General features: G+C 35.6%; 1 protein-coding gene across 9 annotated transcripts in view; it reads left to right on the top strand.

Annotated features, from left to right (window-relative positions):
* Window positions 1-13,705, top strand: part of HDAC8 (histone deacetylase 8) — a 234,451-nt gene that overhangs the window by 108,914 nt on the left and 111,832 nt on the right. Inside the window, exon 11 of one of the 9 annotated variants that reach the window (XM_058714060.1) lies at window positions 2,320-3,068. The exons of the other annotated variants lie outside the window; for them this stretch is intronic. Within the exon in view, the coding sequence (XP_058570043.1) occupies window positions 2,320-2,433 (114 nt within the window). The 3' untranslated portion in view covers window positions 2,434-3,068. Of the gene's footprint in view, window positions 1-2,319; window positions 3,069-13,705 lie in introns of those variants that run through there. 9 annotated transcript variants of the gene reach the window in all.

The raw sequence follows: 13,705 nt of genomic DNA, 5'->3' as shown, positions 1-13,705 counted from the left end.
CTCTGACCCTCCCCCGTTCATGCTCTGTCTCTCTCTATCTCAAAAATAAATAAACGTTAAAAAAAATTAAAAATAACTCTACTTTCCAAGTCAAAAATACTTCATGAAAAGAATGTCATTGCTATATATTTTTGCATATCTCTATAATGTCTGGCTTAATAAATGACAGGTTATCTCTCATACCACCTTCTACAATGTGTTATGTTGTTTTTCTTAAAGTATATGAAGAAAATCCACCTTCACATAGATATGTAGTTGGAAAAGGGAAGAGTATTTCAATAACCTTTACAGATAATTGTGGATATTCTTTGATACTACACAAAAAGTCTACAAATAGTAGTTTCTTAAAGGTTAATGCTGTGTGGAGTCTGAAACTGTATCAGTGAATTTTTATATACTGTTACATTAAAATTCATTTGTCATCTTGTACTTTGAATAGGTATTTGGCCCATCTTGTACATATCAACTATTTGGAAAATATTGGTTCACTAAATTATGTGAATATTTCAAATGCTGAAACATTTTTTGCACTGTCAAAAATTACATTAATATCAGCACTAATCTCATTGAAACAAAGCTTAAGTTTGGGGAAGCTGTTAAGTTTACAATGGCAAAATGAAGTTTTCCAAAATTTTAATTTTCACTCAAAAATGTAAATACCATTATTGGCAAAAAATTATGTCCATTGTTTATCCTAAAGGCTCACTTCATTTTTGAGAAGTATCTGCCAAATACCCAAGTATTTAATGATGGTTTTTCTATCAGTTGTTCTCCCAAGTAAAAATGGTATTCCGTGAAAAGTGGCTAGTTAAGCCACGACTTAATTACAGATATATTATTCTCAATATAACCACAATAGTGTAGTTTATAACAGAAGTACCTTTTTTGTACCTCCTATTTTGTGACACAGAATATTAAATGCAGGATCAAGATTTAATAATTTTTAGTGCTTCACCAAGGACATTCTTTTTTTTTTTTTAATTTTTTTTTCAACGTTTTTTATTTATTTTTGGGACAGAGAGAGACAGAGCATGAACGGGGGAGGGGCAGAGAGAGAGGGAGACACAGAATCGGAAACAGGCTCCAGGCTCCGAGCCATCGGCCCAGAGCCTGACGCGGGGCTCGAACTCACGGACCGCGAGATCGTGACCTGGCTGAAGTCGGACGCTTAACCGACTGCGCCACCCAGGCGCCCCATCACCAAGGACATTCTTAACTGAAATTGAATTTTTTAATGTGATTACATGGCAGTATAAAGAATACAATAACTATTAGTATACTTTGGTTCTACTGCCTTAATTTATATCATGGTAGCTGCAGTTTTACCTACTATTGCTTTTGTACCTCCATGCAAATATAAACAAAGTTGCTCCAGGAGAAACCATGAGATTCAAACAAGTTGTTCAGCACTTTAATATTTCAATACCACTTGTGTTTGTTGTCAACCATGCACAAAGAAAAAGACTTCTTCAAAGACTAGTCACTGCTGATACCACATGACTGCAAGCCAAACAAGTCCAGCCACATTTGTAAACTTGTCTGTAAAGTGAAGTATAATTATGCGAATAAGATAATGATTAAGTCTTCATGTTTAGAGCTAAATGTTTAAATAAACAAGTTACCGTGCCATTGAAAAGAGGCATTACTATGGTTATTTTACTAACTTTTCATTCAGTAGGCATCGAGTAATGTCAACTATTCAAAGCTTTATTGATCTCTAAACTATTATGTGCATTGCCCCAGTCTATGTGGTCTGATGGCTTGTGCATAAGATGCTTCAGTGACTTATTCTAGTTTGAAAAACTCTTAACAACTTTTGATTTTTAATAAGCTCATCATGTCTACACTTAAAATATCCCATTTCTTTCCCTTTAACTATGAATAAATGATCTAAAAATGATGCCACAACTTAAGTAGCAAATTATTCTGAAATTATATGAAAATGTTCCATGCGTAAGACACTATAAGGTAAATTAATTACCTATATAAAGGTAATTTTAATCATAATTTCATTCTTTGCTTACAATTTAACCATGTCTTTGAAGTCAATGTCTTCCTACCATGAGTCAAAGCCCTCCCTGATACTTCAGTTTCATCTTTTTCAGCTTCTTTAAACATAGATGTTACAGCTCTGGTTTGAGACAGCAAGCCTTCTAATCTCATTTTATTAAGCCAACAATCCATATTCTTATGTTTCTATCTGAGTGGAAGCAAAATTCTGGGATTTCAAAATAATTATTTACTAAACAATACAAAAAGTTATAGATATTATAGAAGGTATAGCTAAGGATACTTTTTCCATGTCCCTCTTGTGTTTAGGGAGTACAGGAACTGGTCATGGTGCCAGCACTTCAGAGCAAAGAGCTGAAAAACATAAATGAAGGGATGGAAGAGAAGATCAAGAGCCTGACCAGGCAAGAAGTCTCAAAGTAGGGGAACCTGTTGTATGGGCCCCATCAGGGGGTGCAGGGAGGCTAGATAGCTACTCATACCAGCCACAGGATGCAGTGCTCAGACTAGAATGCCCCAGATATGAGCAGCTTTGGACCATACACCCAGTGCCCCGACCTGAGCTGTGCCACCTTTTGACTGGACTGTGTTGCTCCACTTATTACTCTGCCACCAGGCTGACAGCCTCCCTTATTCCTCCATGAGCTTTAGTGGCACTCCTTTGCAGTCAGCATATATGCAGCCACCACTGGACATGCTGCTCCCAATGTGGCCCTAAATTATCATTTAAAGAAATAAAAAGATAAGTAAGAAAAATTTATTTATTTATTCATTCATTCATTTAGAGAGAGAGAGAGGAGAGTAGAGAGGCACAGAGAGAGAGAGAAATAGAATCCAAAGTAGGCTCTGTGCTGACAGCACAGATCGATGCAGGGCTCAATCTCACAAACCATGAGATCATGACCTGAGCCAAAATCAAGAGTTGGACTCTTAACCACCCAGGCACCTCGAAAATCTTTTTACATTTACCCATATATTTATCCTTTCCAGCATTTTTCAATCCTTTGTGTAGATCCAGGTTTCCATCTGGTAAAAGTTACATTTTCCCTAAGAACTTCAGCTAATTTTGTATTAAAATGTAGGTCTGTTTGCAACATATTTTCTCAGATTTGTTTGAAAAGTCTAGTTTGTCTTAATTTTTAAAGACATTTTTAAAGATATTTCTCTATTTTAAGATATAAAGTTCTAGGTTGATAATTTTTTCTTTCAGAACTTTAAAGATATCAATACATTATGTCTATGTTGGCATATTTCCTCATGAGAGCTCTGTAATCATTCTTCTCTTTGTTCCTTTGTATAATACTTGCATGTTTTCCCTCTGGCTGCTTTTACCATTTCTCTTTGTGACTAGTTTTCAGCATCTTGATTATAGTTTGCCCTGGTGTGGTTTCTGTGTGTGTGTGTGTGTGTGTGTGTGTTTATCCTCTTTGGAACCCAAAGCTTCTGGGATCTGAGGGTTTGTAGCTTTTATCAAATTTAGAAATATTTCAGCCATTATTTCTTTTCTGTCCTTTCTTTTTCTCCTCTACTACTGAGACTCCAGTTAGACCTATGTTAGACCAGTTGTATTGTCCCACAGGTCACTAAGACCCCCCCTTTTTTTTATTTCTGTGAGAGAGCGAGAGAACATGAGTGGAGGAGGGGCAGAGAGAGGGGGAGACAGAGAATCCTAAGCCAACTCTGCACTGTCAGCACCAGCCTGATGCAGGTCTCAAACTCATTAATCATGAGATCACGTCCTGAGCCAAAGTCAGACACTTAACCAACTGACCCACCGAGGCAACCCAAGAGACCCCTTTTTGTCTTTTATTTCTGTGATTCATATTGAAGAGTTTCTCTTGCTTTGCCTTCAAGTTTATTGGTCTTTTCTTCTGCAGTATATAATTGCTATTAATCCCATCCAGTGAATTTTCTTTTCAAATATTGTATTTTTCATTTCTAGAACTTCTATTACAAATAAAAAAACCTTCCAAATAATAAAATCTTTAAAAAAAATATGACCAGGAAAAAAATTGTCCATTTCTCTCTTCACTGTGTTCATATTTTCTTTACATCCTTGAACATATGGAGCATATTTATAAATAGCTGTTTTAAAGTCCTTGTCTGCTAATTCCCTTATCTCTGTAATTTCTGAGTCTCTTCCTGTTGACTAATTTTTCTCCAGGATATAGATCATATTTTCCTGCTTTCTTGTATGTTTAAAATTTTAAATTGTATATCCAACATTGTGAATTTTACATTGTCGAGTGCTGGATTTTTCTTTTGTATTTATTTAGAGGATTGTACTTTTTTTGACAGACAAGTTATTGTGGATCAATTTGATCCTTTGGAGGTTTGTTTTTAAAAGCTCACTTAGAGTAGACCTTGAGTAACCTTTACACTAGAGCTAATTTAGCCCATTTTGAAGGAACTGCTCCTCTCAAGTCCCTACTGATGCCCCCCTTTATTCATTGAGGTCTCTCCACTTTGACCTTATGTGAACTTTAGGGAGTGTTTCTCTTACAACTTCTTAGTAATTACTTCCCTGGAAATTTTTTCTAGATTCTTTGTGAGGTTTTACTCTATCCATATTCAGATTTGTATTCATCAAAAGACTCAAGGGGACCTCTATGCATATTTCTAGTACACTTCTTTTTAATTTTTTTAATGTTTTTACTTCTGAGAGACAGAGAGAGAGAGAGAGAGAGAGAGAGAGAGCATGTGAGCAGGAGAGGGGCAGAGAGAGGGAGACACAGAATCTGAAGCAGGCTCCAGGCTCTAAGCTATCAGCACAAAGACTGATACGGGGCTGAAACTCATGAGCTGTGAGATTATGACCTGAGCTGAAGGCAGATGCTTAACTGACTGAGCCACCCAGGTGCCCCTCTACTACGCTTTTTATGGCTTACCTCCACCACCACAATTTCTAACCACCTTTAGGAATTCCAGTCTCTGTCTGATCTCCTCAGAGATTGTTAGACTCTGTTTGGATCCCCCCACCACTGCATCACAGTCCAGGGATTACCTCCTGGCAGAAAACTGAGGTAATCATAGGGATCACCTTATTTGTATTTCTTTTCTCTCAGATTACTATATTGTGCTGCATATTGTCCAATGTCTTTAAAAAATTTTCCTATATTTGGCAAATATTCTAGTTGTTTCTAAAGAGAAAATAATTTCACATCCTCTTTCCCCTCATACCCAGATGCAGAACCCTTTTACTTATCTGCTTCCAATTTTTTTCTGCCTTCATTTTTGAAAAATATTTTTGCTGGATATAAAATTCTAGATGGACATTTTTTTTTCTGGCTCCATTTTTTTTTTAATGGAAAGTCAGTCTTGTTTTTATCATTGTTTCCCTAGATATACTATGTCTTTTTTCTCTGGCTGCATTTATATATTTATCTTTGCTTTTCAGACCATTGACCATGATGTGCCCAGTGTACTTTTGTTTGTGTTTATCCTACTTGGGATTTCCTGAGTTCCTTGGTCTGTGAGTTCCAGTTTGGGATGTAATTTGGAAAATTCTTGGCTGGTATTTCTTGACTGATTTTTTGCCCTATTTCCATCTCTCCTATCTTTCTGGAACTCCTGTTAACATGTATTAGATTGATTGATACCAGGTGCACCTGGGTGGCTCAGTCAGTTGGGCAACCAACTCTTGGTTTTGGCTCAGGTCATGGGTTTGAGCCCAACATCAGGCTCTGCACTGTCAGTGCAGAGCCTACTTGGGATTCTCTCTCTCTCTCTCTCTCTCCCCCTCTCTCTCTCTCTCTCTCTCTCTCTCTCTCTGCCCCTTCCCTGCTTTCTCTCTATCTCTCAAAATAAATAAACTTTAAAAAAAAGATTGATTGATACTGTCCTGTAAGTCACTGAAGTGCTTGTCATTTTTTTCCAATATTTTTTCCTCTATGCTTCAATTTGTTTAATTTCCACTGATCTATCTTCAAGTTTACTAATCCTTTCTTCTTTAGTATTTAGTCTGCTATTAGCCATTCAAATTAATCTTTTATCCCATTCCATCCAATTATTTTTTCAACTTCTTCATTCTGAAATAGTTTTAGATCCACAGACAATTGTAAAGATAGTACAGAGAAGTCTCATGTACCCTTCATTCAGTTTCCCCCAATAGTAATATCTTCTCTTATATAAGTATAGTAAAATATCAAAACCAGGAAATTGACATTGGTATAATCCACAGGCCTTATTCAGATTTCATCTATTTTACACACACTAATTTTTGTGTGTATGTGTGTGTATATTTAGTTCTATGAAATTTTATCACATGTATAAATTATTGTAACCACAGTCAGGATACAGAACTGTTCCATTACCACAAAGATCTCCCTTGTGCTACTCTTTTATAACCATAGCTGCCTTCCCTTCCCTTAACTCACTAATCTATGGAAGCCACTACTCTGTTCTTCATGTCTATATTTTTTTTTTCATTTAGAGTATGTGGTATAAATGGAATCATGCAGTATGTAACCTTTTGAGATTGGCTTTTTATACTCAGGATAATTCCCTTGATAGCTGTCCAAGATGTTCCATGCCTCAATACTTTATTCCTTTTTATTGCTGTAAGGGGTGCCTGGGTGGCTCAGTCAGTTAAACCTTTTTATTGCTGAATAGTATTCTACAGTATAGAAGTACCATAGTTTGTTTAACCATTTATCCATTTAAGAACATTTGGGTTGTTTCCAATTTGGGACTATTAAAATTAAACATTTGTGTACAGTTTTTGTGGATGTAAGTTTTCATGTGTCTGGGATCAATACCAGGAATGCAGTTGCTGGATCATATGATAGGTATAGGTTTTCTTTTTTATGAAACTGCCACTCATGCTTTTTTATTACCATTTACATATTATATCTTTTTCTATCATTTTTATTTCAATTTCTCTATATCATTATAGTTGAAGTGACTTTCTTATAGACAAAATATAATTGAGTCATGTTTTTTCTTTACCCATTCTATCAATCTTTTTTAATTGGTGTGTTTAGATCATTTGCCTTTCATGTAGTTATTGATATATTAAGACTTAAGTATGCCATTTTATCATTTATTTTCTGTTTATTCTCTGTTTTTCCTTCCTGCCTTCCTCTGGATTACTTGGACATTCTTTTTTAAATTCCATTTTAATTTATCTATAGTGTTTTTGAGTATATCACTTTGTATAGATTTTCTAGTAGTTGCTTTAGGTATTAAAATATATATTTTATACATATAGGTATATATATATAGGTAGATATATATATATATATATATACACACACACACACACACACACACATCAACATTTTTCCACTTTGAGTAAACTATAGCAAACTTACCTGACTTTATGTCCCTTTACCTTCCTCTCTAATATAATATTTTAAAATTTTACCCTATATACATTGAAAACCACAACAGAAATTGTTATAGTTTTTGTTTCAACCATCAAACATAATTTTCAAAATTTAGGTGAAGGAAAATGTGCTGTATTTAGCCATATTTTTATAATTTCTGTTGTACTTTCTTCCTTCTTAATGCTTTAAGATTTATTGTTTTTTCATTTCCTTTCTGTTTGCAGAATTTCCTTTGGCCATTCTTTTAGGGTAGAGTTGATGAAGACAAATTCTCTTTGTTTTCCTTCATCTGAGAATGGCTTGATTTCTCTTTCACTACTTAAGGATATGTTCACTGGCTATAGAATTTTGGGATATAAGGGTTTTTTTTCAGCACTTAAAAATGTGCCTTTTCCTTCTGGCATCTGTGGTTTCTGATGAGAAATTCATTTTCATTTGAATCATTATTTCCATAGAGGTGAGAATGTAAAGTGATGCCTTATTTCTCTCTACCTGCTTTCACAGTTTTTATTTTTGTTTTTTCTCCTTATGTTTCCGACACTTAATTATGATATGTCTTGGAGGAATGGATTTGGGGGAGGGGGTTATTCTGTTTAGGTTTCATTCAGCCTCTTGACTATGTAGGATTATTCTTTCACCAAATTTGGGGAAGTTTTAGCCATTATTTCTTTGAATATTTTTTTAAATGTCATCTTTATCTTCTTTTGATATTCTGATGACACAAATGTTTGACATTTTTTTCTTGTCCTCCAGGACCCTAAGTCTCTGTTTATTGGTTTTTTACTCTGTTTTCTCTATGTTGTTTAGACTGGGTGATCTGTTGCTCTGTTTTCATATTCACTGATGCTTTTCTTTGTTATCTCCATATTTTTGTTAAGCCCATCCAGTAAGTTTTTTTTATTTTGATTATTGTATATTTCAGTTCTAAAATTTACATTCTTCATGTTTTCCATTTCTTGGTTGATACTTTCTATTTTTTATTGTGTTTCTAGCATGCCTGTAATTGCTTCTTGAAACATTTTATAATGGCTGCCTTAAAATCCTTGTTGATAATTCTAACATATATGTCATTTTGGTGTTAACATCTGTTGATTGTCTTTTCTCATTCAAGTTGAGATTTTCCTTATTCTTTGTATGATGAGTGGGTTTTTATTTGAACCTGGAGATTTTGGATCTTGTTTTATGAAACTCTGGCAACCCTGAACTCTGTGCTCTGAATCCTCAGGCTAATAACCCTGTAGCTATCTGCCTGAGGTCTACCACACATCACATAAAATATAAAAACTGTGACCCCAACCCAGTGTAGTTCCTTTTTTTCAAGGGTTGAATTCCCTCTAGTTTCTGCCTGTTTGGGGAGTGCTCTCTAATACCTTCAATTTATCATGATGGTTATTCTGATATAAGCTATTCTATCATTACCAGAATCCAGAAGTCAGGATTTACTTTTCATTGTATAACTTTTGGTACCTCTTGAAGTTTTTACCATGTATGTATAACTTACTTTAAAATGCATGGGGCGCCTGGGTGGCGCAGTCGGTTAAGCGTCCGACTTCAGCCAGGTCACGATCTCGCGGTCCGTGAGTTCGAGCCCCGCGTCGGGCTCTGGGCTGATGGCTCGGAGCCTGTTTCCGATTCTGTGTCTCCCTCTCTCTCTGCCCCTCCCCCGTTCATGCTCTGTCTCTCTCTGTCCCAAAAATAAATTAAAAATGTTAAAAAAATAAATAAATAAAATGTAAATAAATTGTTGAAATTAAAATATAAAAATTAAATTAATACATTTATCAGAGAGACCTGTTTTCATAGACCAGCTCCAGGGAGTGATCATAGTACCAATATATATTAGACAAGTTGAGAAAATTATTTTACCAGTCTGTCCCTTAGGTCCATCACCTATAAAATAGGGATTATCGTGAAGATTAAATGTATTGGTCTACACAAAATGCTTAGTACAGTGACTGGAACATATAAGTAATATATTTAAATATATTACTAATATGTAGTAAACAAATAATACTAATTTAAATTAAATTTTAGGCATTATTATTGTTAATGTCAGAAACATTGGTAAAACCCACAGCCAAGGACCTGTTTCTTCTTAGTCCTTCAATACTGAGAATTTGATCCTTAATAAGTGCCTAACACATTTTTTATAAATGAACACGGTGCTGCTGTATTGGATGCTATGCAGATTTAGCCTAATAGCCCTTGCTGACACAGAGAGCTCAGGGAAGAAAAATGCTGAAAACATATCAAAATGAAATATTATCATTTTATATGAACAAGTATGAGTATAATTAGATGAGTGCTAGAAATTTTACATTTGAGTTTTATATTTAGATAAGGTCATTGTACCAGACATTCAGCAAATGATCCTCCTATTGCAGAAAGGCTTGACAGAGGTAGGATTTAAGAACTGTTTGAATGAGAAAAGAACTTAACACTTATTAAGCACAAATTATATCCCATGTAAGCATATCCATGTTATATCCTTTATATATATTATCTCATTTATGTCTCTTAGCAATTCTGAGAGGTATGCATTATTCTCTCACTTACCAATGAGAAAAGTAAGACTCAGAAAATAACTTGACCAGGATCAGCTAGTAAAATAGCAGAGCCAAGACTGACTCTCAAAATTTTCATATTTCTGGGCTTATCCTTTTTCTCTACTTTCAATGATAACACCCAGGATTTGGGCATAAAGAAAACATGGGAGGAAAGCAACAATTTGTTAAACATGTACTACTTACCAGACAACAAGCTACGTGCATTATTTCATTTAGTTTTCAAAGAATTATTTTATTTAATCCTCACAATTCCCTTCTGAGAGGGAAGAAAAATAACACTTTTTGAGCATCTGCTCTGTGCCTAACACTTTACTAGGGCTTATATAAATTACCTCACATGGTCTCCAAACAGCCCAGTGAAACCTGTATTGTCCCTACTACTAGAAAGAAACCAAACTGAACTTCCACCACACTTGCCTGCCTCCTAAGGTAGCCCTAAAGGGCACCCATATTTTTAAGCCCTTTTAAGCATTTTGCAGAACATATATTCTGCAAAACATGCCTTTTTAAAATATATTCCACACAACACAAAGATCTCTCCATACCAGTGGCTTTTTAATCTTTTGGGTGGTCATGGACCCCTGATGCTCCCTCCTTCTAGATAAATGCTTACAATTACACAATTTTAGATACAAGCTTAGAACATTCAGCAATTTCCTAAAGTCCATCAATAGATAGATTCTTTGAAATAAACAAAAAAACAAAAATATGTTCTAAAGAACAGAAATAAATCTTAGAAAAAAAGAGCTTATTAATGGCTTCAATTATTAAGTTTTACAAATCCTATAGAACACTAACACCTACATTTGGCCATTGTATTATGTTTCACAAAGTTAGATGATAGTCCTATTTCTCTTTTGTTTTTGTTTTAGTATTGGCATTATTGACTTTTCTTGTGGTATATAATTATTTGTTATGGGGAGACTGGGAATCCTGTGCGTTCATAGGATGCTGAGCAGCATTCCTTCCCTCTACTCACTAGATGCCAGTAGCACACTCCCTGCACACTTTGACAACCAAGAATGTACCCAGACATTGCTGAATGTCCCCTGAGGGTGAGGTAAAATCTTCCCTTATTGAGAGCCACTGGTTTGTAGTAATTATATTTGTCGTTCCTGAGTCACTCACAAGCATAAAGGGACTAAGAACCAGACTTTTAAAAGTATATCTTTTTCTTGCTTGATTAAGCTCTCCTACAATACTTCTCAACTGTATTGGGCAAGGTGATTCATCTCAACAATTAAGTTTCTAGCTAAAGTTACAGTTTTTCTTACCTAAGAGACCAACCATATAAGAAAGTTTATATGGCCCCCCCTGCTTTAGTAATTGAATGATTGACTTATCAAGTCATTAAGTCATTCAGGGAATATTTACTGAATGCTAACAATGTGCCAGACATTGTGCCAGGTGCTGAGGCTATAGTGGTGAGCAGTGTAGCTGTGGTCCCTGCATAATGGAATGTGCAATCCAGTGAGGAAAACAAACCACAGAACAAGTAAAACATAAGTGAAAATCATTATAAATTGTGATAAGTACCATGATGGAAGCACAAAGAGTGCAGAGATAGAGAAAAATGGATGTACACACTAGCAGAGGCCTCTCTGAAGATGTGACATTTAAGGCTAAACTTGAAGGATGAGAAAAAGCCAGCCAGGTTAAACATAAAACAACTAGAGGGCAAGTGTCTGAGGCAGAATAGGCAGCCATATGCAAAGACCATGAGGTAAGAAAGAGTTTGGTGTGTTCTGGGTACTGAAAGAAGTCACTATAACTAATGCTAGTCACTAAAGGGTTAGGGTTATAAGATGGAATAGGCAGGGACCAGACTATACAGGGCCCTGTAAGCCATGGCAAGAAGTTGGTACTCATTCTTAATAGAGTGGGAAGCTACTGAAGGCTTTTAACCAGGAGGGGTACTGTCATTTGATATATGTTTTAAAACTACTCTGTTGTGTGGAGTGGGGAGGTGGCAATAATGGAAGTATGGAAGAATGGAGGTTGGTGACAGTTGAATTTAAAAAAATTGTTTTAATGTTTATTTTATTTTCTTGAGGGAGAGACAGAGCGGGAGCACGGGAGGGGCAGTGAGAGAGAGAGACACAGAATCCGAAGCAGGCTCCAGGCTCTGAGCTGTCAGCACAGAGCCCAATGCAGAGCTCAAACTCACCAACTGTGAGGTCATGACCTGAACCAAAGTTGGACACCCAACCGAATGAGCCACCCAGGCGCCCCTGAGGTTGATGACAGTTGAGAGATGACAGTGGTGCAGTGGAAATGATAGAATGACATATTTTAGAAAACAGTAAAGATTCCACCAAAAAACTACTAGAACTGATAAATGAATTCAGTTAGGTCACAAGATACAAAATCAATGTACAGAAATTGGTTTCATTTCCTTACACTAATAATGAAGGAGCAGAAAGATAAATTAAGAAAACAATCGCATTTACAGTTGCACCAAAAATAATAAAATATCTAGGAATAAACTTAACCAAAGAGGTGAAGACCTATACTCTGAAAATTAAACATTGATGAAAGAAATTGCAGATGACACAAAGAAATGGAAAGACATTTCATACTCATAGGTTGGAAGAACATATAATGTTAAAATATCTATACTACCCAAAGCAACCTACAAATTTAATGTGATCCCTATCAAAATACCAACAGCATTTTTCACAGAGCTAAAACAAACAATCATAAATTTGTATGGAAGCACAAAAGTCCCTGAATAGCCAAAAGAGTCTTGAAAAAGAAAAAATAAAACTGGAGCTATCACAATTCTAGACGTCAAATTAGATTACAAAATTATAGTAATCAAAACAATGTGGTACTGGCACAAAAATAGACACACAGGTCAATGGAACAAAATAGAAAGCTCAGAAATAAACCCACGATTATATGGCCAATTAATCTTTAATGAAGGAAGCAAGAACATGCAATGGGAAAAACACAGTCTCTTCAACAAATGGTGCTGGGAAAACTGGAAAGCTACATGCAAAAGAATGAAACTGGACCACTTTCTTACACCATACTCAAAAACAAACTCAAAATGGATTAAGGATCTGAATGTGAGACCTGAAACCATAAAAATCCTAGAAGAGAGCACAGGCAGTAATTTCTCTGATATTGGCCATAACAACATCCTTCTAGATATGTCTCCTGAGGCAAGGTAAATAAACGCAAAAATAAACCATTGGGACTACATCAAAATAAAAAGCTTTTGCACAGCACAGGAAACAACCAACAAAACTAAAAGACAACCTACAGAATGGGAGAAGATATTTGCAAATGACCTATCCAATAAAGGGTTAGTATCCAAAATATATAATGAGCTTTTATAACTCAACACACACACACACACACACACACACACACACTAATCCAATTAAAAATGAGCAAAAAAATTGGAATATTATTCAGCCATTAAAAAAAGGATGAAATCTTGCCATTTTCAATGACATTGATGATCTGGATTATATAATACTAAATGAAATAAGCTAGTCAGAGAAAGACAAATACCATATGATTTCACTCATGTGGAACTTAAAATTTTTTTAATGTTTTTATATTTATTTTTGAGAGAGAGAGAGAGAGAGAGAGAGACAGAATATGAGCAGGGGAGGGACAGAGAGAGAGGAAGACACAGAATCTAAAGAGGGCTCCAGGCTCTGAACCGTCAGCAGAGAGCCCAACGCAGGGCTCGGACTCATGAACGGTGAGATCATGAACTGAGCTGAAGTTGGATGCTCAACCAACTGAGCCACACAGGTGCCCCCATATGTGGAATTTAAGAAACAA

Source organism: Neofelis nebulosa, chromosome X (genome assembly GCF_028018385.1).
Source record: "Neofelis nebulosa isolate mNeoNeb1 chromosome X, mNeoNeb1.pri, whole genome shotgun sequence".
In the NCBI taxonomy this organism is placed as follows: Eukaryota; Metazoa; Chordata; class Mammalia; order Carnivora; family Felidae; genus Neofelis; species Neofelis nebulosa.
This window is presented reverse-complemented; position numbering and strand designations above follow the sequence as displayed.